This window comes from Equus caballus, chromosome 2, assembly GCF_041296265.1.
Source record: "Equus caballus isolate H_3958 breed thoroughbred chromosome 2, TB-T2T, whole genome shotgun sequence".
NCBI classification, from domain to species: Eukaryota; Metazoa; Chordata; class Mammalia; order Perissodactyla; family Equidae; genus Equus; species Equus caballus.
In genome coordinates this window covers 25,283,604-25,308,411 of record NC_091685.1, presented here as the reverse complement: position 1 = coordinate 25,308,411, position 24,808 = coordinate 25,283,604, and the positions used below count along the sequence as shown (strand labels likewise).

The window sequence follows — 24,808 nt, the reverse complement described above, 5'->3', positions numbered from 1 at the left end:
CCCATTTTCCTCTATTTTATATGTGGGACACCTGCCACACCATGGCTTGCCAAGCGGTGCCATGTCCCCACCGGGGATCTGAACCAGTGAACCCCGGGTTGCCGAAGCAGAACACGTGCACTTAACCGCTGTGCCACTGGGCCGGCCCCAGAAACAGAATGTTTCTTATTCTTTCCCTCCCTCCCACTCTCACCAACCTCTTGACTCAGAAGGCAGTATGATATAGATTAAGACCCTTGGTTTGGACCCAAACTGTTCCTGTCCCAGCACCGTCGCTCGTGCGCTGCTTCCATAATAAGCACTCAAGTACGTTATCATCTCCTCTGAGGAGTGGTCACCTCATTTGTGGGGCCCAACGCAAAGTGAAAGTTCGAGGCTCCTTGCTAAGAAATCAAGAATTTCACGCTGCTGACACAGCAGAGCACTAGACCAGGCACAGGGAGGGCCCCGTGTGACTGACTGCGGAGGCTGCGTGCCCCTGAAGCCGGCCGTGTCTTCTCCCTGCACTGCTGAAGTGCTCTCTTCACTAGTCTCCCTGCTCCACCCCTTCCTCAGCACGCCACCTGGGGCTCCAAAAACACACAGGATGTTCCTCGCTGATTTCACAGAGCTGACACTACATGTGCTGAGGTTTCCGCTTGGAATAAGCTGAGATAACAGGGGGACCTTTTCTCAGCCATGCTCGGTGAGTGACAGCTGTGTCCAACAAGCGTCCATGACTAGACAGGCCTTCAGGAGTCTGTGAAGTCCCTGAAATAATACGGGAAGCTTCATGTGAGCAGATGGGCCTTCTTCTCGGGAGAGGGTCCATCGCTTTCATCAGATTCTCCAACGAGTCCATCTCCCACCAGAGAACAAGAACCAGCATCACAAAGGCTCAGGCCAGATGGAACAGCTCTGTAATAGGTCCTCTCTGGGGCCTCTCGCAGACAGCGCCTCTGCCACTGCCCTCTGTGACGCTAACCATACAATTCAGTAATAATGACAATGATAGCTACCATTTATTGAGTGCTCACTCTGAGCCAGGCACTTGACATACATTTCATTTAATCCTTATTATAGTAACAGTGGATTCCACTGGGGCGGTGACCAGCCCTTGCCAGGCTCTTGGCTGTATCACATCATGCCTACGGCTCCCTGTCCCAAGGCCTGGCTGACTCACTCTTGAGTCTGTCCCATGGGACCAGGGACGGCCTGTCCGTCTGTCTCAGCAGAACTAGCTCCTGGCCCTGAGCGTTTCATTTGGTCCGAGTCTTGCCCTGATGGATCCACGCATGCACCATGCCATCTCACTTCCATGCTTTGACACGTTGTTTTTTCTGTCTAGGAGGCATCTCCCATCCAAATTCTTAGCCTGGAGAACTCCTATTCAAAGTTCAAATCTCAGTTCAGCTGTCGCTTCCTCCTGGAGGCCTTCCTTAACACTTGCCACCTGAGGGAGGTGCCCCTCCTTTGGGCTCACGTGTCGCCTGTGCCACCTCCAGGATAGCTTTTGCTGGGATTTGCTGTACTTGTCTGATTTTGTTGGTTTCCTCCAATAGACTGTGAACTCTGTGAGGACAGCGACTGTGTCATCAATTATCTTTATATTCCACAGGGCTTGGGTCATGTCAGGAGGCAGCAAATAAGTGGTGAATGAATGATATTCCTGGCCTTGGGCCCCAGCATCCCTTGTGCCCTCTTTACCTCCTGGAAGTCCAGGATTCTAAGGAGGAAGGCAGTCTCATTGTAGGAACAGATAGAAACATCTTTGGCAAGCAGCTGGGGGTGGGGTCAGGAGCTGGGGATGACATCGAGAGGGGCTTGTAGTAGTCAACGTGAAGAATGATGAACCCTTGGACCAGGGAAAGATTGTGGGGAAACTGAAGTAGGCTTCAAACATAAAGGACACAGATGATTCAGAACATACCCACGCTTCCTGAGCACAAGGCGGAAGCATGGTCAGCCCTCAAGAGAGGCACCGCAGGGGCTGCTGCACTGATGAGATTCATGGGGTGTTAAGAAGTTCTTCCATTGCGCTAAACCAAGCTAGTCAGAGAGCCTGAATCTTCCATCACAGTCCCTCTGTGGGTGAAAACACTGAAGCCATCTGAGAAAGTCCACTCATAGGAGAGCTGACACATTAAAGCTATTATTTCTCCTCCTTCCACGTTCGAGGACCGCACGCGCTCACTGATTAGTTTCTGGGGTGTTTTCTGACACCAACCAATTCTCCAGCACCACCTGGTTGTCCAACAATTCAATTCGATTCTGACACTAACTCCCTGGAGTGGGCGCACACCCCCAGCCTAAGGGTTCCGTCCCACAAGGCTGCCTCCACTTCAGACACCAGTTGCAAGTCTGCAGTCCCCTTTACTTCTCACCGACCCGCTGTAACTCGGGGGTTCCCACGACCTCCTCCTCAGGTTCGATAATTTGCTTGTGAACAGCTCACAGAACGCAGGGAGGTACTTCACTTAACTTTACTGGTTTATTATAAAGGATACAAACGACCAGCCGGGTGAAGAGGTACATGTGGCAAGGTCTGGAAGGGTCCTGGGCGCTTCTGACCCCGTGGAGTTGAGGAGCGCCACTATCCCAGCAGGTTCGCCAACCCTGAAGCTGCTCTGGATCTCACTGTTCAAGAGGTTTTTTTTTTTAAAGATTGGCACCTGAGCTAACATCTGTTGCCAATCTTTTTTGAAGAAGAAGAAGATTAGCCCTGAGCCAACATCTGCCACCCATCCTCCTCTTTTTGCTAAGAAGACTGGCCCTGAGCTAACATCCGTGCCCATCTTCCTCTACTCTATATGTGGGACATCTGCCACAGCGTGGTTTGACAAGCGGTGCATAGGTCCACACCCGGGATCTGAACCGGTGAACCCCGGGCTGCTGAAGCAGAATGTGCAAACTTAACCACTGCACCACCAGGCCAGCCCCCTTTCTTCTTCTTCTTCTCCTCAAAGCCCCCCAGTACATAGTTGTATATTCTAGTTGCAGGTCCTTCTAGTTGTGGCATGTGGGACGCCACCTCAGCATGGCCTGATGATTGGTGCCATGTCTGTGTCCAGGGTCCGAACCAGCGAAACCCTGGGCCACCGAAGTGGAGGGAGAGAACTTAAAACCACTCAGCCACGGGGTTGACCCCAAGTGATACATTTCTAAAACAGAGAAAAGTGGAACTGCTCTGGTTGGTGGGGAAAGAAGACTGGCACCTGCCTTCTCAGCCTGCCCTCACCTCCTGTGAAGGGCCCCAACCAGCCCCTCAATCCAAGGTCTCTCAAGAGCAAAGTGGAAAAACCACTGGCCTAGAGGGTCTTCAAGGGTTTATTTATTTATTTATTTATTTATTTATTTGCTGAGGAAGATTCACCCTGAGCTAACATCTGTGCCCATCTTCCTCTATTTTGTATGTGGGTCACTGCCACAGCATGGCCACCGAGTGGTGTAGGTGTGCACCGGGAAATGAACCCAGATAGCCAAAGTGGAGCACGCCGAACTTAACCACTAGGCCACAGGGCCGGCCCCTCAAGATGCCTCTTTTGAAGATGGTAGAGATAAAGAATGGGAGAATGTAAAGGGCAGAGAGGGGGAGTGAGTTCTATAAAGTCACACAGCACGTTATGGCAGAGCTGGGTCTCAGGACCTCCAGGTCAGTTCCGCTACTGTGCTAGGCACTGACTGAGGAGCTCTGGAATCAGAGATGAACAGGGTAGTTGCTCCTGTGAATCCTTGGGATGAAGGCCCAGGGAATGAGCATTCTGGTCAACAGTGTGATGTCGTCCACCACTGACTTCCTTAAACCCAGCAGCCTCACCCACTTGCCTTTCCTCGCTGGTCCCTCATTGCATCTGAGTGTGTGACTCTTGGCCTGTGGGAGAGGCGGAACATAGAAACAGGTACTTACAAGCGATACATAGAATGGCATAGCGTCTATGAAGTACAGAAACGGAGGGGCCGAAAGAATGGCTGACTGCCTGGGATCAGGTAGTGATGGAAAACTTCAGAGAGAAGACGGTGGCTGATTGAAATAAAGCTTGCCGACAGAAAAAGAAATGCAGACACAGAAGTGTTGAACAACAAGGTACATTTCGGGAACTATGACCCCTTCTCTTCTTTAACTTTTTTTTAATTTAAACTTTTTTTTAAAATTTATTTTTTATTTTTTGAGGAAGATTAGCTCTGAGCTAACATCTGCTGCCAAATCCTCCTCTTTTTGCTGAGGAAGACTGGCCCTGAGCTAACATCCGTGCCCATCTTCCTCTACTTTATATGTGGGACGCCTGCCAAAGCATGGCTTGGCAAGCGGTGCCATGTCTGCACCTGGGATCCAAACTGGTGAACCCCGGGCCACCGAAGCGGAATGTGCGCACTTAACTGCTGTGCCACCGGGCTGGCCCCTCTTCTTTAACTTTTGCACGTACTTTTTACTTTCTATTCCCTCCTTACCGCCACCACCCCTCTCCAACCAACTTCCTTCAAATCTTCTGTTTTAGAGCCAATCTTAAAAGGAAAAAAAAATCTCTGATAAGAAGGAATGGTTGAGAAAAAAGGGAGAGGATAGAATGCGGCATGTGAACGGGCAGGGTCTAGGTCAGGAACCCCTGAAGAGCTTTGACGGCGCCATGGCTTGTAGAAAGTTGACGCTCCTTGTCTGGGGCTGTGGGGTCCAGAATCCCTAGTGCAGAATCTGCTGACAGCCAAGACAAATCTCCCTTTCCACTGGGCCTTGGCAGCCACACGGACTCTCAGTTAAAGTCTGCCCTCAGGCCAGCTGAGCTGGGGACATTGAGAGACCAAGAGGCCCTCTCCAATTGGCCCCATACTTCGCTGGCCTGTACTATGCTTCACTGGGCTTGTCCAAGGGCCAACTGGGGATAGGAAGACAGATGGGGCCAGCTCAGGCCTGGCTCATCCAGCAGGTCCCAAATGCCCCGATAGGATTCTCAACCCCCTGCTGGCTCCCCACCCCTTATCGCTTGCCATAAGCCCTCACCCAGGTGCCCTTTCACAGCAAATAATTCACTGAATCCTGAAATTGCCCTCTTAGAATCTGAGGAAAATAGCATCTCAATCATAGACCAGTGGAGCTGGAAAAGACCGCAGAGGTCTTCTAATCCAGTGGCTCCCGATGTTACCGTGCACACCGCCTGCACCTGAATCATGGCCCCACGCCAGCCCAACTCAAACACAATCTCTGGAGGCGGGACCTGGTTAGGGGTATTTTTTAACATACTCCCTGGGGATTCTGAGGAGCAGCTCTATCCCTCTAAATCAATGCAACACAGGCGTTCCAGTCAAGTGGTCACCCAGCCTCTGCTTGCATACCTCCAGCGAGGAGGAACTCTCTACTGTGCTATGTATGGACAGCTCTGATTCCCTGGTTTCTTTGTTGAGCGTAGATCTGCCTTGACACCATCTTCTTTGTCTTGACTGTGTGCTTCGAGGCCTCCCAGAGTAAGGGGTTTTCTCTTTTCCAAGGCAGCCTTTTGATGTTTGAAGACAGTGAGCTCATCTATCTTCCCTGGTTCCTCCCACTGCTCCCCACAGTGGTCTTCTGAGAGGGTACCCATGCCCAAAAGCATCCTCGGGTACGGTTGACCTCCCGTGCAGAGCTCTGAGAAACTCTGCAGGCTCCCTTTCCAGAGGACAAAACCTAGAACTGCCGACCAGGCTTTCGAGACCCTTTGCAATCCGGCTCCAACAGCTTCCAAGGTTCCCACTCATCTGTCACTCCCCAAACAGGCTGTTACCACCGCGTGCTGTGTCATTTCTGAACACATCAGCAGATTTGGTGATCTGTGCTGTTTGTCCATGTTTATTTCCACGACCTAGATTGTACTTACCTGCCCCCTGCCCCATCCCAGCTCCCTCTCTTCTCCCCAATTTCCAATTCTCCTTGAAGTGTCATTGCCTCAGTAAAACTTTAACTCCTCCTTAGGCACTGCCTCCTAGTTTGTAGGTATGCCTCTCACAGTATGTATTAGATTGTATTGAATTGCTTATTTACCTCTGTTTCTAAAACAAGTACATGAGAAGACACAAAACACACATAAATGTGGTATGTCTTCCTGGAGCGTCAATTTTACTTGATGCTTAGCCATTTAAAACATTTATTATTAATGGGAAACAAGCACAGCTGTACCATAAAGCAGCACACAAAGCACATACGTTTAAATGGCCAATTTCACTGGGAAAAAAGGTGGGCAGACGGTTCTAGATCGAGAGACACTAGAGACAGAGTAGCAGTGCATGAAACTTGATTGATTCCAGATTGAAAATATAGCCATGAAAGACATTTTTGATACTGGGGAAATTTTAATACGATCATTAATGGTATTATGGAATTGCTGTTAATTTTCTTAGGTATGGTAACGGTATTGTGGTTATGAAAGAGAAAATTCCTAGGAGTTACTTGCTGGAGTATTTGGGAGTGAAGAATTATGTCTGCATCTTACTTTCAATAGTCCTTGGAAGCTGTGTGTGTGTGACAGAGAGGTAGAGATTATTGAATAATTTAATCTAGGTGGAGCATATATAGGTATTCACTAAATTAACCTTTCAATTTTTATGTCTGAAACTGTTAAAAATGAAAAGTTTGAGGAGGGGAATCATGCACTTTACAGATTCAAGGTAAGCTTTTCAAGTTATTAATTTCAGGGGCCGGCCTGGTGGCATAGTGGTTAAGTTTGCGTGCTCTGCTTCGGTGGCACAGCGTTCATGGGTTCGGATCTTGGGCGTGGACCCACACACCGCTCATCAAGCCATGCTGTGGCAGCGGTCCCACATACAAAATAGAGGCAGATGGGCATCTCAGGGCCAATCCTCCTCACCAAAAATAAATAAATAAAATAAAGCTATTAATTTCAGGAGTGCCTCCTTCTGCCCCAGTTTATTCTCCTCTGCCATTAAGGATGCTTATGGGGAAAAGTTTGAGAAGCCCTGATTTTTGTTTCTGTCTCTGCTGTTCTGCCCCATGAGGCTCCAAAGAAGCGGTGATGACTCAGTCATCTTTGTGTTCTCGGAGCCCAGCACAGGCCTGCCACAGAGGGGTGTTGAAGAAATGCTTCCTGAATGAGCAAGACCACTGACTTAATATGCTTGTGACCTTGGGAAAACTACTGCTCCTCTGTTTCCCATTTTGTAAAATGAGGCTGGACTAGATGACCTAAGTATCTGTAAGGCCTTTTTCCAGCTCTGGCACCTGTGGATGCTACACTCAGTGCTTGCAAGGAGGGCAAGTGGTCTTTTTTCTACACAAGGGCCCATATTCACCAGGTAGAGATGACCACAGTGGATCAACCTCTGCTCTCTGGCCAAGCTCCTAAATTTTAGCTCAGCCATGGGCTTTGGGAGATGTTCTTAAGCTCACACAGACCACATGTCAGAGCACCGGTTTCCTTGAGAGCCAAAGGGTGGCAGGAGAGGTCAACTGGGATCTATGCTGCCCTCCTGGCTACAGTTATAGCCACGGCTAACACTAGTGTCCTCAATCTTGACTGCACATTGCAATCACCTAAGGAAGCTGTAAAAAATACTGATCACCCCAGAGACTCTGATTTAATTGGTCTGGGGTATGATGTAAGCATCTGGAGTTTTAAAAGCTCCCCAAGTGATTCTAACGTGCACTCAAGGTTAAAAGCCACGAAGGACTCCGGTGTGGTGATGGGGTTCACATCCTGCCTTTGCCATTTACTAGCTGGTTGATCTTGGGTGTTACTTCTCCTCTTTGAACCTGTTGCCATGTATGTGACGATCAAGTGAGACAATGCACGTGTAACACTAAGCCACAAGGAATAGCTAAAGAGTTAAGAACAACTATTAGGGGCCGGCCACATGGCACAGCAGTTAAGTGCACACGTTCCCGCTTCGGCGGCCCGGGGTTCGCTGGTTCGGATCCCAGGTGCGGACATGGCGCCACTTGGCACGCCATGCTGTGGCAGGCGTCCCATGTATAAAGTAGAGGAAGATGGGCACGGATGTTAGCTCAGGACCAGTCTTCCTCAGCAAAAAGAGGAGGATTGGCAGATGTTAGCTCAGGGCTAGTCTTCCTCAAAACAACCAAACAAACAACTATTAATGAGTAAACAGCCTGTGTGGTTCTCCTAGGAAAGAGGAAAACTTTGTCAGCCTTTAGAGCAGTGGTTCTCAAACTTGCTTCAGAATCACCTGGAGGACTTGTTAAAAGACTCCCGAACACCTCCTTTCCCCAAAGTTTGATTCAGTAGGTCTCAGGGGGGCTCTGGAATCTGCATTTCTAACAGGTTCTCAGGTGATGCTGCTGCTGCTGCTGCAGCGACCACACTTGGAGAATCACTGCCCTGGAGCAGGGTTTCTCAGGAGCATCACTAATGACGTTTTGGAGGACCTAATTCTTTGGGCATCTCTGGCCTCGGCTCACTAGACGTGCATCACATCCCCCCAGTTGTGACAATCAAAAATTGTCTCCAGACATTGCCAAATGTTCCTGGGGGCAAAATTGCCCAAAGTTGAGAACTACTGCTATAGAGAATCTAAGTTAAAGAAGAATCTAAGAGTGTAGGTGGGTTGCAGAAGCAAGCGAGGAAAAGAAGTTGCGGCCTAGAAGAAAGGAGGAGAATTCGGGGTAGCTCAGGGCTTGATGCAGAGGGGCTGGGTGCCCACTCAGGGCTTTTTCAGATAAGGATCACACAGGTCTGGGCTGCAGAGACAAGTGACCACAGGGCTGGCTCAGAGCTCAGACTTGGCTTCCTCTGGTCCCACGGGAACAGGGGTTGTCTTTTAAGCCTGGCCCTTCCCTTTGTCTTGGGGTAGCAGCTGTCAAGCCGTAAAGGCTCTAGGAGGGAGCAATCCGGTCCTAATCCAAAGGGCCTGACAGCCTGTCCCTCAGGCTCAACTGCCTGCAGCCCCAAATTCTTCAGAGCTCTTCTCTCTTACCTCAGTTTTCCATCCACACCCTGTGAGATATTAACAAGCAGCAGACTCTGGGTCTACGAGGGAGAACAAATAACCACAGTTTTCTGTGAGGAAGCAACTCCCACAAGAGCCCTGACTGGTCCAAATCCACTTCCCTGACAATTCAACCCACAAAACTCGATCACCCAGGGAAAAAGATTCGGCACTTAGAGGTTTGGCTCTTGAAGAGCCAACAGTTTTAAGGGCTAGAGACTGTGGAAGTCATAAACGGAAATTAACTGAAAACCAGAGATGTCATTACTCATTCGGGAGCGATCTCTCTCCCAAAGCGAGAATACAATTTGTACCCTCTGGGGATATTTTATACTCAAAGCTCTATTCCCCAGCCTACGGCCTCTAGGCCCTTCAAGTTCTGAGTGGTGCTGCCATTTCCTGCTAAGGGCTTCTAATTTTTGAAGCAGGCACTTGGGAGGATGAAGAGGCTGCGTTACGGGGAAGCCCTGGTAGTCACCAGGAGCTTGGTGCTTCCCAATCATCGCCAACTTCTCCAGGGACCGCAAGGCTTTTAAAAGTGCAGTGTCAACGCTCAAGCCTTGTTTTACCCCAGGCCAAGGAAGACGAAGGTGGGTGGAAGGGACTGGACCAATTCTGAGGTCCGGGGACCTGGTGTTTAAAAGGGATTGGGGATTAACCTGGGACAGTGCTGGAGGCGTGAAGAGCAGCTTGCATGCCATCTTTGGCCAAATCTCTCCTGGTTAAAGACATAACTGTAAATACACTTATTGCTTAGACCAGAAATCTGAGTCATCCTTTGACGATCCCACTATACTTTGTATATTAAAGGCTCCAAGCAGTTCTGCAGTGAAGAAACCAGTTTCGCTTTATTTACCCCAGTCTTTCCCAAACGTATTTGAGCACGGGATCTTTATGCCCCATGTATCTGACATTCCTGGGAAACAGTGTTCTGTGGAATACACTTTAGGATACCACAACCTACAGGATCAAGTACACGAAGTATAAGCTCTCCAGGATTTGGCTCCTACTCAATTCTGCAACTTTACTGCCCCCACCTCTAACCATGCTTAAGTTCTTCTGGTTCATGAACCTGCCAGGCTTTCAGGCTTGTGCCTGCTGGTTCTTGGAATGCACACTTCTTTGTCCACCTAGAAAGCTCTAGACTCTAAGTCTCAACCTAAGCATACTCACATAATCTGTGAAACTTCCTTAAATCTCCTAGGCACAATAAATTGCTTTCTGTTTCCAGTGCACTTTACTCAAACTTCATTCACTCTATTAAAAGTAATTGGTTTGACGGCTTTATTGTTACACTGGTTCCTTCATTAATGAGTTAAATGAACTTGAACATATGCTCACTTAAAACTATCCTCTCTCTAATAACTTAAGACGAATATCCAGGTTTGTGAGCTAAAGTATAAAATCAACCATCTTCAGCCCAGGCTAGAGGTGTGAAGACCTCCGTGTTGAGACAGGAGACCTGGAAACGACACGTTCCCCTCCCTACTGCCACATGGAATTCATTACCGCTGGTTTGTAGCTGGTACAGTCAGCCAGTGATGCGGGGAGACGGGAACCTGTACCTCGGGGATAGAAGGCAACTAAGAGCATTTCTCAATGTGCCTGTCGGTTTAGGAAAAGATAGACAAGCAAGCAGAATCATAAAAAAGTCTCAGACAATGTCATGGCCCAGCTCCACCAAAACTTTATCACACTCCTCTTGAGCCAAGTTCCGTGCAGCATTCCAGCTACGTCACTTCCACCAGCTGAGGCCACACCCGGTCTGCCCGGCCAAGACACCCTGAGTGCAGGGACTGCTGCTGAGGAAAGCGCCTTTGGCAGGAGGCAGAGGACAGAGCCGCTGCTCACTAAAGACTGTGCGCGAGAACCGGGTCCTTTCAGACCTTCCTCATCCCCTCTTGACTGATATGCTTCTAGGAAGCGGAAGGGATTTGTTACTGAAAAATAATTATTATCTCTCTGTCATTTTCACAGGAGTGAGTAAATCTAAAAACACAGAGAAGGGAAGAAACCCCCCAAACATCCCAGTAAATAGCTTCTTGGAAGTTTAGACGGACCGTACCCCGGCCACATCATGCCCCGCTCAGATTCACGGTGGTCAAGCCTCCCAGACAAGATGGCAAGAAATCCAGTCCACTCGAGTCTTGTCAAAAGGCATCTATCTGGCTTTTAATACAAAATAACTCAGAGAAATACAGAAAGAAAATATCATACAAGCCAGTTATTGAATTAAAAATAAAAAATCCCCATCAAACAAATTTCAGTCACATTCCCTGTCTTTGGCCTGGATTAGAAAACAGGAAATTACGAACCAACCAATGTCTGTCCTTTTGAAGAAAACTCATTTAAAAAAAAAAAAGGAAAAAACCAAACAGTCCCTGAAATCTGGCAGGTGGTGTTGAGAGGCCACTGGAAGCTTGCCTTAGTCACCCTGGTGAAACGGGAGACATGTGGTGGTTGGAACACGGCCACCTCCTCAGTGTTGGCTAGTAACAGGCTTCATCAGAAGGGAAGATGCTGGCCCGGGCACCATCTGATGCCACTTATGCAGTCTGAGGCCTCCAGGTCAAGCAGCCTTGGAGTCTTCCACTCCGTATCTTCACTGAATCTCCCCCATATACAGTCTCTTGTCACTGGATGCTGAGAGAACTGAGGTGAAAAGAACAGAGAAGACAACTGGGAATAACGAAGGTTCAAGGAGACGTTGTGCTCAAGGGCTCTTGTGTCAAGAGCCAATTTTGGTATAAAAGAGCAATTCGATTTGGCTTAAATTCCCCTCCTCCTAAACACCATTCACAGGGACCCGGAGCCTGGCTTTTCAATCCAAGCCCTCTCCAAACCACAAGGGTGGACGGGACTCAGGGGAATACATCATCAGGCTCTAAATCCGGATGTCCCTTGTCAGTCAGGCCCTCAGAAAAAGACCTCAGTCATCCTGGAAGAGGAGAAACAACGCCTGTGGCAGTCATTTTGTAAATGCGCTTCTGCTTGCTACACTTAGCCCTGGGGAAAGTTGCACTTCCTCCTCAAACTCAAGGCCCATTATTTAGTTAAGCTGGACAATAAAATCTATGTTAAGTTGCAATCTATATCTGAATAGTAAGAAATATCATTCTTTTTATCCAAATACATCATTGAAACACAGACTTGAAGTAAACTCAAAAGAACTAGAAATAGGAAGAATAACCAACCTCCCTTTGAGAGTAAGAAGAAAATGGAACGTTGTTCTTACCCTCACCACTTAGAACAAAGGTGGGACTGTCAATGACACCCATCAAGACTGGATGGAAATTCACATAAAACAGACGTCCACCTCTGTCCCTGCATTCTCAGGGCCCCTTTAGGGAGATTCCCACAGTTCCCCCCTCCCTAGACTTACTGATGGGCTCGTCGGGGTGGAAAGCCACTTCATTGATGGAGCCAGCATGGCCGGGCAGCTTATATAAAATCCTCCTGCTTGTGGTATCCCACACGTACACAAACCTGCAAGCATCATGAAGAGCAAGGGTAAGGCCTCCCAGAGCTGAGGGTAGGACAGAGGCATGGCTTTTTAAGGGAAATGGAAGCAATGATTTGTTTATTGCCTCTATATTTATTGAACTGTGTTCTAGATTTTAGAAACTAAGAATACAATTTTTTTTTTTTTGAGGAAGACTAGGCCTGAGCTAACATCTGCTGCCAATCCTCCTCTTTTTGCTGAGAAAGACTGGCCCCGAGCTAACATCCGTGCCCATCTTCCTCTACTTTATATGTGGGATGCCTAGCACAGCACGGCTTGCCAAGCGGTGCCATGTCCACAGCCGGGATCTGAACCGGCGAACCCTGGGCCGCCGAAGCAGAATGTGTGCACTTAACCGCTGCGCCACCAGGCCGGCCCTAAGAATACAGATTTTGAATGAGGCATGGACCCTGCCCTTGAGTAACTGGGTGGAGAAATAGGAATAGCTAAAAATATAAGCATTACTGGTATTTTCAAACACTAGCTTCTGAACTGGCAAAGAAAATGGAGAAGAAAGACAAACAGTTTTCCCTACGGACTTCACACAGAAATCTTCTTCAAAGAACATCCGATATAATTAGGCTGTAGTTAACCTCATGTGCATCCAGGCACATCTTAAAGGTCACCCAATTCATGGTAGGGTGGGAGCCTAGGTTGCAGATCCACCTGAACTTCTTGGTATTGTATTCAAAGCACAGAGCTCAGAGAAGGGAAGGGACATTTCTGCTATACAAACATGGCCCAAATATACACACAATCCAAAGCTTGCACTGAACTCATGGCCAGAAAGAATGCTGAATTCTAGCACGGGAAGTGGTCAGTGGAAACCAGCTAAAGTCATTTTATAGACAAGGAAACTAAAGTACAGTGACTCTTCCAAGGTGACGCAGTCCATCAGTGGCCAAACTAAAATTAGTACTCTTAATATAGTCCAGTATTCTTTCTCTTACTACCCTCAAACACCTTGCTCCTCCCACCAAAAGAAGTTCCTGTGGCCCTCAACCGTACTTGGGTCATTTCAAGTTGAAGGGTAAAATAAAGAGAGATTATCTTCATATAACCATGCAAAAATAATCTGTTGGTAAATTTAAAGGGCTGGTGGTTTTCAACCAGGTTACAAAAATTATTTACATATTTATTTTATTCAGTCAACCACCTTACATGGTATAGTCACGAGTCCTTGATGCCTAGTTCTGATGCAAAATTACACTTCTGGTCTCAATTACACCGTTTAGCTCTCAGGGGGAGGCTCCACAGGAACTAAACCAAAGTTCCAAGAGGACGGAAGAGGAGCGGGAACCCCATTTGTCTACAGACTCCTGTGATGCTCATGCTCTCCCTACTGTCTTCTTTCCTGCCACGCACAAGTAACGGTCCTCACTAATCCAGCTAAGGGCAGTGTGGCATAGTGAAAAAGTGTATGAGCTTGGAGTCAGAAAGACCTGGGTTCAAGTCTCAATGCAAGTATGTAACAGCTAAGTAACCTCAGACAATTATTTATTTCTAAGCTTCTTTGAGCTTCCCTTTCTTTAGTTGTAATGACGGAGATAATACTGATCTCACAGCTTGGTGGAGAGAAATAAGAAGATAATGTAGGCCAAGTGCTGCACACAGAATTAATGAAGCTCCTGTTACGATGAATGTCCTCTCAAAAGAGAATCGCGTGAAGTCAACAGGCTGACCAAATGACTCATGGCAGAGAGACTGGCCAGGCTCCCCGCAGTCCTTGATAGGACTGCTAAAGGGTTTCAAGTCTGAACAGGAGGAGCCAGGTGATTTGCAAGTAGAGAGGGGCAGTTTGCCAAATCCAGGCCAAGCTGAAAAGCAGTTTTTGGAGAAGGAAGGATACATTTCCTAGGCACATAAAAGCCAGCAGAACCCCAGATGTCCAAGGGTTTACTTCAAGGCCTCCCTCTGCATGGCTGCCAATTAGATGCTAAATTTAGAGGGGTTCCCTGTCCGCCCCTCACTTTGGCATGGCAACATTCAGCAGGAACCAGGCTCTTTATATAACACAGCTGCCCGCTGACTTGGGGCTAGCTGGCGAGGTGGCTGTGAAATCTGGCCAAGCCCCAGCAGGCAGCCACACAGGCTTTCCCCAGACCAGAGCCATGCGTCCACACGTAAGGTTTAAAGGACAGTGGGGAGGGAGGAGAGAACACAGAAAGTCAGAAAGGGCCAATGTCACAAATAAACTGCTCAGAGGAAAAGCTTATGCAAATATCACTGAAACACCTAATTACATAGGAAAGATACAATATCTCTGCTGAAAACTGTATAAAAACACTTAGAATACTCTATCAGAATGCAAGACACCTTAGGCTGTGGAGACCCATTTCTTAAGGTCTTCTTTAGTAACCCGACAACTGAACATCCCTTAGACTCCTTCTTCAAGGCAGCTCTCTAAACCGCCAGGACTCAAACCATCCATGCGGCACTGTTTCACCTGGACCCTTTTTTCTACAGATTTTTCCAGATATTAAACTTGCCAGGAAAAAAAGCTGGACTCTGGAACCTTCAGTTACATTCAGCACTGTTCACAAACGGAAAGGCTTCCCTGTGGCTGTGCTAGGGCCCCAAGAGAAGACCCTGGGATGCGCTGGAAGCCCGAGCTTGCCCAGGCAAGGCGTCCTGTTTACAGGACGGTGCCTATTCAGCAGAGAGGCAGGAAAGTCTGTAATGGGGAGAATGAAGGGTTAGGCTAAACAGGGTTAAGACCTCTCCCAATGGGAAGTTAAACCAACAGTTTGCCATTAGAGGGCCTCATCATTCCTCACCATCCAACAGTGTTCAACTCTTCAACCTCTGACTTCCTCCCAAGTACAGGTTGCCATAGACATACCAAATACAGAAGAATTCTCTCCCTTCTGGTTCTAATTCATCACATAATGCCTTAGCCAGTTTAAACTGACAGCTAAGAAAGCCTCAGTCTCTTAATTCAGCTCACGGTAGGAAAGGACCTGGCCCACATGTGGCCACACCCACCACCCAGCAATCAGGGCACTTCCCCCAGTGAACCAGACCCAGCTCTGAACCGTCCCCAACGAGGCAGCCATGACCCAGAGCCGAGCTGAGAGGTAGGGTAAAACACGACTGCCATCCTTGAGCTAGAAATCCATTCATGTAATATTCACTAAGTGCTTATGTCAAGCACTGCCCTGGGCTCAGAGATGACTAAGACTCATTCCCTGACCTCTTGGAGCAGATAATTTAGTGGGCGTGTCCCACTATGTCTGACTGTAAGAGGTAATAAATGCTAATAAAGGTTAGATATATAAAACGTGATGACAGCACAGAGCAATTAGTTATGCCCAAGAGGTAAGGGAGAGACGGCCAGGGAAAGTTGATACACGCAACAGAGGTGATTACTGGAGAGATACAGAGTTTGGACAACGGAGAAGAGGGGAAGTGAGAGAGAAGACTGGAGGCACCGGGATCAAAGAAGAGGGAAACTTCCACGTGAGCGTGAGCGCAGCACTGCCGGGATGATGGGGGAGGTGAGGACACAGCATGTTCGGGAATGAACTGCAGCATCGCAGAGGAACCTGACGAGGAAAACTGGCGCCTGCCGAATTTTATGATCACGGCAAAAGGAATTCAACAGAATCAAAGAAACTGTTTACCCTCCAGGTCTAAAATGTGTCCAAAGAGGGTGGAAATGACATGTTTGGCTGACATGATCTTTAAACCCTTCCTACCACACACGGCTTCACCTCTAAGGACAGCTCTAACTCCACATCTGCTCTAGCTCGGTACCGGCACTTCAAGTACCAAACATAAGACACCTGCAGAGCTACAGCGTTCCTCACCTCACACCCAGTGACCCTTACCTGTCGGCTGAGCCAGCTGCTATCTTGCTTCCATCAGGTGACCAAGAACATCTCAGAAGATTCTATAATGACAAATAAGCAGGAATGCAACAGTAACATACCAAATCCCTCTTTATTAGACTAGAGAATCAATGAGAGACTTTAAATTTTTTAAGTCGAGTTTTAATTATTCTCCCCAGAAAGATGACTGGCAATTATCTTGTATTCTGTGGCCCAAGACAGCATACTTTGTTATTTCATACCATATAAAAACCAAATGTAGAAAATGCTTAATTTATGGTAAATAAGAGTGGACCAGACAACAAAATTTTGTTCTGCCTACAAATGGAGGCCTCCTTTGCCCTGTTTATCTTGATCCTCACTAAAAATTTTTTCTGGGAGGCCTGCCCCATGGTCTAGTGGTTAAATTTGGTGTGCTGCACTTTGGTGGCCCAGGTTTGGTTCCCAGGTGTGGACCTATACCACTCGGTGGTGGCCATGCTGTGGCAGCAGCTCACATACAAAACAGAGGACGACTGGAACAGATGTTAGCTCAGAGCAAATCTTCCTCAGCAAAAAAGAAAAAGAAAAAAACTCGTATTTATCTTGAAGGAAAATAGAAATAAAACCAAGTCCAATAAAAAGTAGGATTTGATTTATAAAGTGAAACTGAATCTCAATGGACTCTCAAAAGAAAGACATTATTCTCTATTAACAAATTATCTGGAGGAAAATCTGCTTTCAAGAGCTGACCGGGAATTTGAGGGTTTAGAAAAAATTTCTCTCTCTCAGAACTTGGGCCATGGTGCTTACTGAAGGGAGGGATTCATTCTCAGGGCTCTGATAGCTGGTCACTGGGAGGGTGAGGAAGGCCATCTGGGTAATAGCCTTAGACGCCTAACCTAACACTGACCTAAGAGGGTCATGGTTTCCAAGGAATTAAAAGCATAAGACTGTCTGGTTTTAGTCAGAAGTCCTGTATTTGTGGGTTGGCCCTACCACTCTCCATCTCTGTGACTGCCTTCCCCCCATGCCTCTGTGAGTTTTATTCCTGGCAAGAACAGTTTTGATGGGGAACAGTGTTACTGGAATGGAGCCCCTTAGTAGTTACTGCTCTCTATCCTTAGCACCATCTTTTTTTGATTTGTTTTGCTTAAAGTGAGATTTAATTGACACAACATTGTATTCATTTTAGATGTACAACATAATGACTTGATATATGTAAACATTGTGCCTTAGCATCATTTTAAATGTTTCTTGAATCAAATGGATGGTAAAACTCCATTACCATGCAGGACTCACCTTTTCGAAGTTGTGCACATTTCCTTGAAATATCTTCACACATCTCTCTTTGGGAGCAAATGGCCGGACATCCCAGACCCGGACTGCAAGTTCACACAAATAAAGCAAAACAGCATTCAGCCAGAGGCCTCCTGAGAATCCAGCTAAAATCAGTATCCTATCAATGATATCAATGACAGATGCTGTTTCCTGGGTAGGGGAGGTCCAACATGGTACCCTGCTACCTGGAAAGGTTCTTTTCTTTTTCTAACAGGAATGAAAGGCGTTCAAGTTCCATTAACAGGAACTAAGGGCAAAGAAGAAGGCTGAGGGGATAGGAAGGGAAAATGTCAAACACACTGCTGGGGATTTGCAAAGAAAGTAGTTAGGTGTAATACTAATTTCAACAAAACATTTTGCAAATTATTCCTCTGCCAACCCAAGGAGCCACATCTAGCAAAGCTTTGATCTGACAACCTAAAGACCACTATTATGACAATCAATCTTCTATAAAAGCCAAACTCAGGACTCACCTTTTCTAATTTTGCTCATAGGGGAACCTGACAGTCTAAAATTGTCAAATGTACCAAGAAGCAGAAAGAGTAAACTTTGAGTCTGATCTTAGCCCTGGTATATACAGGTGACATCAGGTAAATAGTGAGGTTCTTTGTATTTTGGTTTCCTATGTAAAATGAGAAAACCACTTGATTTTTTTTTTTAAAGGGTATTTTAAGGATCAAATAAGATGATATATGTGAAAGGGCTCTAAAAGATTGGAGGCAATAAACAAAAATAAAGAATTTGTAATTTTACTATATAGCCATAAAAAAGAAAACTTTATTATTATTTTAATAACCACTTAGGGAATTTCACCTTTCCTTACTGTGAACAATGCTAGAATGAATCAATGGGAAATCCATTGAAACCAAGACAGTTTATAAACACCCATGGTAAGTAGTGGCTACAGCCATTGTTAACTAAAGCTATACCTATAGTGGAATTTGAGAGATGTTTTATCTGAGTGTGAACAAAATGACAACAATCTTTGAAGTCAGGCATAAAAAGGTGAAGCTATGCATGTCAGTGTGCTATTGAGCTGAGAATACAGTTAGAAGGTAAGCATGTTCATTCATTCAACAAATATATATTGAGCACCCTTTGAGTGCTAGGCACTGTTTTTGTTACAAAATATCAGTGAAAATATTTTAGTTCCTGACAAACCTATGAATTTTTATGCCAGAGGGGCATTTCCAAACTCTCCCAATTAAGCATATAACCCAACACATCATCCTCCTTTTTTGCTATGTAGACCCATTCTCCCACCCAACAACTCAAAAACAAGTAAAGAAAGGACAAGAGTGTGTGTTTGTGTAAATCCAGACTGTTGAAGTGTTTTAATGAGGCCCTCTTATCACACCAGTGCTTTGGAGCAGGCAGGGAAGACACACCAGCAGAAAGAGCACCACTGAGATATCAAGAGGTCTACTGATCACCCAGGCTTGACGCTCTCTGAAAATGCTTGAGAACCACCTTGAATCCACTGCCAGACTCTTGCCTTTTTCAATACACGAATCACCAAGAGTTTCTTGCACCCTGCTTGAATCCACAGCCTTGGATTCATAGCACGCCAGAACTGAAATGGGCCTTAAAAGTAAAGTCCAGTCCTTTTATAGTATCAGTGTAGAAACTGATGCCCAGAGAGAAGAAGTGCTACGCGCAAAGTTGCTCATGGATTAGATGGCAGATCTGGGACTACAATCTTGGCTTCTTGACTATCTCTTCCAAAGTTTTTCTATTACAATATGTTCTCCTAATTGCCCTGGTGGAAACAAACCTGCAAGCCATCCTTGACTCTTTCTGTGGACCCTCATTTATCCCAACACACATTTCTAGAACCCCACGCCCACCTTATTTAGGGTCCACAAAGAGTGGGCACTGGAGAGCTTTCCTTTCCAAAGTTACCTGTATTGTCCATTGCATTGGACAAGAGGTAAGAGCCTTCAGAGCTTAAACTCAGGCCAGTCACTGAATCTGCATGGCCTCTCATGGTATAGGTCAGTTTGTTTTGGCGCAGGTCCCAGACCTGCAAAACAAAAAGTTGCTCCCAGAAATCAAATCGTGAACAGCAAAGAAATAAAGTTACCAGAGTCAACTGCCTGGAGACACTGCTACCCCTTCTTAATCTGGCTCTGGGCCAAGTACTAGGTTTCCACAAAATAGATGATTTCTATCAAAGGAAAAAATCCTTATCTTTCTAAAAAGAGAATCAAAGTTACTATGTTTGACTAGATAGAGACAAACTAACGAATGTCAAGTACTAAGGTAAAGTTCAACAAAAAATAATAGAATTTATAGAGGTTATTTTCAAATCATAGCAAAATGTATTAGGAATTAAAAAACTAAGTAGCATTTAAAATGCTTGAACTATGATTCTTAGCAATTAAAAATAAATTATTCAAACTATATAAAAACAAGTAAACATGTCATTTGAAAAGGGCATGATTTCAGGTAAAACGTATACAACAAGGTAATATGCAAAAATACACAGGCTTAAAAATGTTCATTTAATGTCATAATATGTTTTTGCACACACACATATACGTATATACACACTATGGAAAAGCATAATTATTTAAACAAAAATAAACTGCAGATTCACTGTTGCCTGGGTAGGAAAGGTAAGAGAAACAGTTCAGCTGAAAATAACCTAATGTCAGACAGGGAACACAAACGGTTTATTAAGTTATGGCTCATTTTAGCACACTGCAACACTATGAGTTCCCATGCTAGAGATAATACAGAAGAATGGAAAGACGGAGATTTAGGGCCAGACTGAACCAGTCTTTGCCACTTAACAATTATGGTTATTGGGCCACTGACCCCCTCTGAGCCTGTTTCTGGTCTGTAAGACGGGGATAACAACATTTACTTCTTATGGCTGTTGTGAGGATTACAAATAGAATGCTTAGCACATATATGCCCGTATGCCTGGTACACAGCAGGCCCTCAATAATTGGTAGCTATTATTAAGTGACTCCTAAAAATAACTTTGAAGACTAAATGTAAAAATGTTTATATAATAAGCTATTAAGTAAATAAGGAAAATACAAAACAGTATTTATATTTACATAGACTGCAATTATGTAAAAAATAGATTAAAGACAACAGAAATGGTCTGGAATGTCACATAGAAAAAGAACAGCAATTTTGTAAAGGTCATTGGTATTACACAAAAGTTCCTCCAAATTTGATGGAATATTGCCATGTAGATTTTCTAACTGAAAAATTATTTTTGCTGTCCCTTTAAGCAAGGCACTTTCCTCATCCAGAAATGAGATCAGCATTTTATGTCAAAGCAACACATAAGACAGACAACTCCACTTTCTCCATCGATAACTCACTCATGTGTGGAACCCAACATACTTGATACACAATCATTTTTGTGTCAGGATGTTTGCTGCCTCAATAATCAGGAAAGCTTGAAATGGCCGACATTTTCTGTTCAAGCTGTGTTCCTCCTCTTCAGAGAAGGCATTGGTAAAATCTTTAGTTTTGTAACAACTAGGAGAGAATGCAATTTGCCATCCCTCACAGCACGTGGGTGCTATTTCCAGACTTTCTTCCTTGAGGCCTGCATACACTGTTCATGCAGAGCCAAAGCGTATCTGGGATTTGCCACAAAGAGAGTGAGCAGGGCACTAATTTAAGCAAAACACTTTGCAAATGTCCTAATCAGCTGTTCAGTGGACATTTGGGCATCTGATTAATGACAGGCACTGCTGGAGATTAAAAAAAAAATGACACAGTCTCTGCTCTCAAGGAGCTTCCAGTCTAGTAGGGAAAACAGACATGGAAACACGTGATGAGAGGCCTGTACGAGGGGCAACAGCACCGAGGGCAGAGGGGTTAACTCTCCAGTGGTACAGGGATGGGAGTGAGAAAGGGAAGGCTCCACAGAGAATGAAGCACGTCGGCAGGCTATGGAAGAAGAAAGAGGTATTTTTTCCTTAGATGAAGGGGAAGACTATTCCCCGGCAGAAATAATATGTGAAAGCAGAGAGGCATTAAAAAATCGTTGGATTGTAGGGCATTAGGCAAAGAGAGGTAGCAGACGATGCTTGAGAGGTAAGCAGGCAGAAGTCAGCTCATGAAAGATTCTGAATGCCTGGCTTGGACTTTATCTCCCTCACTGGGGAGCCACCACAGAAGGGTTCAGAGTAGTGGAATGAGTTGGCCAGATTCACATTGTAGAAAGATCCTTCTGGCCCAGATAACTGAAGGGATGAGAAAAAAGCCTGGAAAACCAATGAGGATCTATTCTACCCCCTTATCCACTATGTTAAAACAAAACAAAACAAAATAAAGAACAAAAATACTCCACTAACTGAACTCCCACTCTGACTAGAGCTCAGGATTTTAAGAAATGCCAAAGAAGTACCAGTCGGGCCTTCAAGCCATCAAGCAGAGGCACATTTCCTTCTTTTCTTCATTTTCCTCTGACTCCCTGATCCTGTCCCCAGAAGAAAATTCTGAGGTTGGCAGGAAGAGCATATTTGCTCACAAACACACACGGAACTTGTTCCCCTCAGATTTTACCAGGGGCTCCCATTCCCTGCTCCCCTTTCTGAGAACAGGCAGTGCTCTGTGACAGACTGAGAAGCAAACACACCATGCTCTTCCAGGAGCACCCCAGTGTGGTGAGGGAGCGCAGGGGCTTGTCAAACACGTGCTCGAGACTGGTAAGCACTGAAGTGCTTCAGAGGCCCTTGTTAAGGGACTGGAGGAAATCTGACAGAGTGGAAAGATTCCTCGCCCCTGGAGACAGGGTTCTGGTCTGGCTCTACCACTGACGGAGTGACAGACTCTGTGATCTTGGCAAATCACTTACCCTCCTAGGGCTTCGCTTTAGTCATCTGTAATATAAGACGGATGACTACATGCCTAGGGTCCTTTTCAGGTTTGATATTCTCTGAGTCTATTTCTGATTGAAGAGGAGCCTCTCTTTTGCATTTTTAAGGAAATTTATGAGGGCCAGAGGACAATAAAGAGTCTTTCTGGGTCCAGGGGCCATTACTCTTCTGTAAGCATGTAAGAACTGGTGTTGTTAGATAGGGAGAAGACTGAAATTCTAATGGTGTCACATCTCTCCAGCACTCCCCTTAGTTATGCAGGGGCAAAATGAAGTCAAACAATTATAGCAACCTTATTTCAAATACTGTCTCTATTAACTGCTATTGCCAGAAAACAATCTGGCGACCTGTATCCAAAATAGGAAACATCCTTATACTTGTTAACACATGAATTTTTATCTAGAAATCTATTCTAAGGAAATAATTAGATACGGAAAAAGTTCTATGTACAAATATAGCCACAGCAGTATAATTTGTGATAATGATACATATGAAACAGTCTCAATGTCCAGTGACATGGTTATTAGTTTACTACATTACTGGATATTCTAATAAGAAAAGAAAAATGATGATGATAATGGCAGCTGACATACTGAACAGTTACTATGTAACTGCCATGTTGCTGGGAGTAGTACATTCTTTACTCATTTAATCCATATAAAAACTGCATGAGGTAGGCTGATTATTCCCATTTAGAGATAAGAAACGGAAACTCAAAGAGGTTAAATAACTTTCTTTTTTTTTTCAGTGAGGAAGATTTGCCCTAAGCTAACATTTGTTGCCAATCTTCCTCTATTTTGTATGTGGGTCACTCCCTCAGCATGGCTGAGAAGTTGTGTAGGTCCATGCCTACACCTGAGTACCACCACTCAGGCTCTGAACCCACAAACCTGGGCCACTGAAGCTGAGCGCACCAAACTTAACCACTACACTATGGGGCCGGCCTCTTAAATGACTTTCTTAAGATTACATAGCTGGCAATTAAGTGGCAGAGTCAAGAAAATGATCCTAAGTTCTGGGGATGTTATGTACAGCATGGTGACTAAAGTTAACAATACTGTATGTATATCTGAAAGTTGCTAAGAGAGTAGACCTTAAAAGTTCTCATCATAAGAAAAAAGATGGTGATGGATGTTAACTAAATTTATTGTGGTAATCATTTTGCAATACATACACATATGAAATCATCATGTTGTACACCTAAAATGAATACAATGTTATATGTCAATTACGTCTCAATAAAACTAGAGGAAAAAAAAGAGAAAAAAGATCCTAACTATAATGCTACGTGACTTTAACTACAATGCAAATAAGGTAAGAGTGATGTGATAGAGACGAACCAGGAAGGTCTAGTTTTGTCTAAGAATCCTCTCTGAAGAGAAGATACCTGAGCTGAGATTGAAGGCAAGAGTGAGTTAGCCAGGGTAATATCTAGGGCAGGGCTGTTCCAGACAAGGGTCTGGCTTTATGTTATTAAGTGAAAAGAGCTTCATAGAAGATTTTATCTAAAGTGTGAATATTAAGATGTTTACATACAAAACACTATGGCACAGGAAAACACTGGGAAGAAGTATACTGAAACATCAAGAGTGACTGAACAAACTGTCATTTTTATTACTAAAAACATTTAAATCGTAACAAATAATTTTATCTTAATTTTTATAATTTTATTCCCAATAAAGCTGATTTAGTAAATATACATTTGAATGCAATTTTTACATCTCTGCAAAACTTCTAAGGTCAATAAGTAGACAAATCAGGAAAGTCTATCCTGAGGTTTGGTTTGGAAAATAAGATATACTATACACAGTGCACAAATAGGGAGCTCTCAATGCTGACAAGAGAAGGCAGGCATCTTGATCAGGTACACAATAAGGATGGCCCAGTTTTGGGGATACTGTGTTCACTTCTAACAAAAAAAAAATCCTTGAAAACAAAGCATTGGAAGAAAAATTAGAATGCTTTTGGACAGAATAAAGACTTTTTAGGTTTAGAAGGATAAAGACTACAAAGCTATGATGTAAAGCTATAAAATATATAGAGTGACTGGGAACTAATTCACCAAATTATACAAAACTAGAACCAGAGGACTTCTCAAGGAAATATGAAAGGCAACATTTTAGAAACAAGCTAATGCTGCACACAATTGCTGTACTCATGGTACTATCTTTATACACTCCCAATATTTGAGATAGTTTGGATTTCAGAACAGAATTGGTATACATCACAGACAACGACTGGGATAAGCTATCTGCAGAAATGACCTACACTAAGAGAAGGTATAACATCCAGGATGTGTCTCAAAAGACATGGAAAACCTTCAAATTCTAAAAAGGGACTGGGTTTCCCTTCAGGACTACAGCACAATTGAATATATCTGTTTTTCAGAAGGCTCAGAA

The 24,808-nt window shown here is 45.0% G+C and overlaps 1 protein-coding gene across 1 annotated transcript in view; it reads right to left on the bottom strand.

Annotated features, from left to right (window-relative positions):
* Positions 1-11,054: 11,054 nt before the first annotated feature.
* SNRNP40 (small nuclear ribonucleoprotein U5 subunit 40) overlaps positions 11,055-24,808 on the bottom strand; it is a 32,126-nt gene continuing 18,372 nt past the window's right edge. Inside the window, exons 6-10 of the mRNA XM_001503912.6 lie at positions 19,462-19,582; positions 17,521-17,603; positions 16,240-16,301; positions 12,290-12,393; positions 11,055-11,559 (exon numbers count right to left, since the gene is read on the bottom strand). Coding sequence (XP_001503962.1) covers positions 11,510-11,559; positions 12,290-12,393; positions 16,240-16,301; positions 17,521-17,603; positions 19,462-19,582 — 420 coding nt within the window. The 3' untranslated portion in view covers positions 11,055-11,509. The remainder of the gene's footprint in view (positions 11,560-12,289; positions 12,394-16,239; positions 16,302-17,520; positions 17,604-19,461; positions 19,583-24,808) is intronic.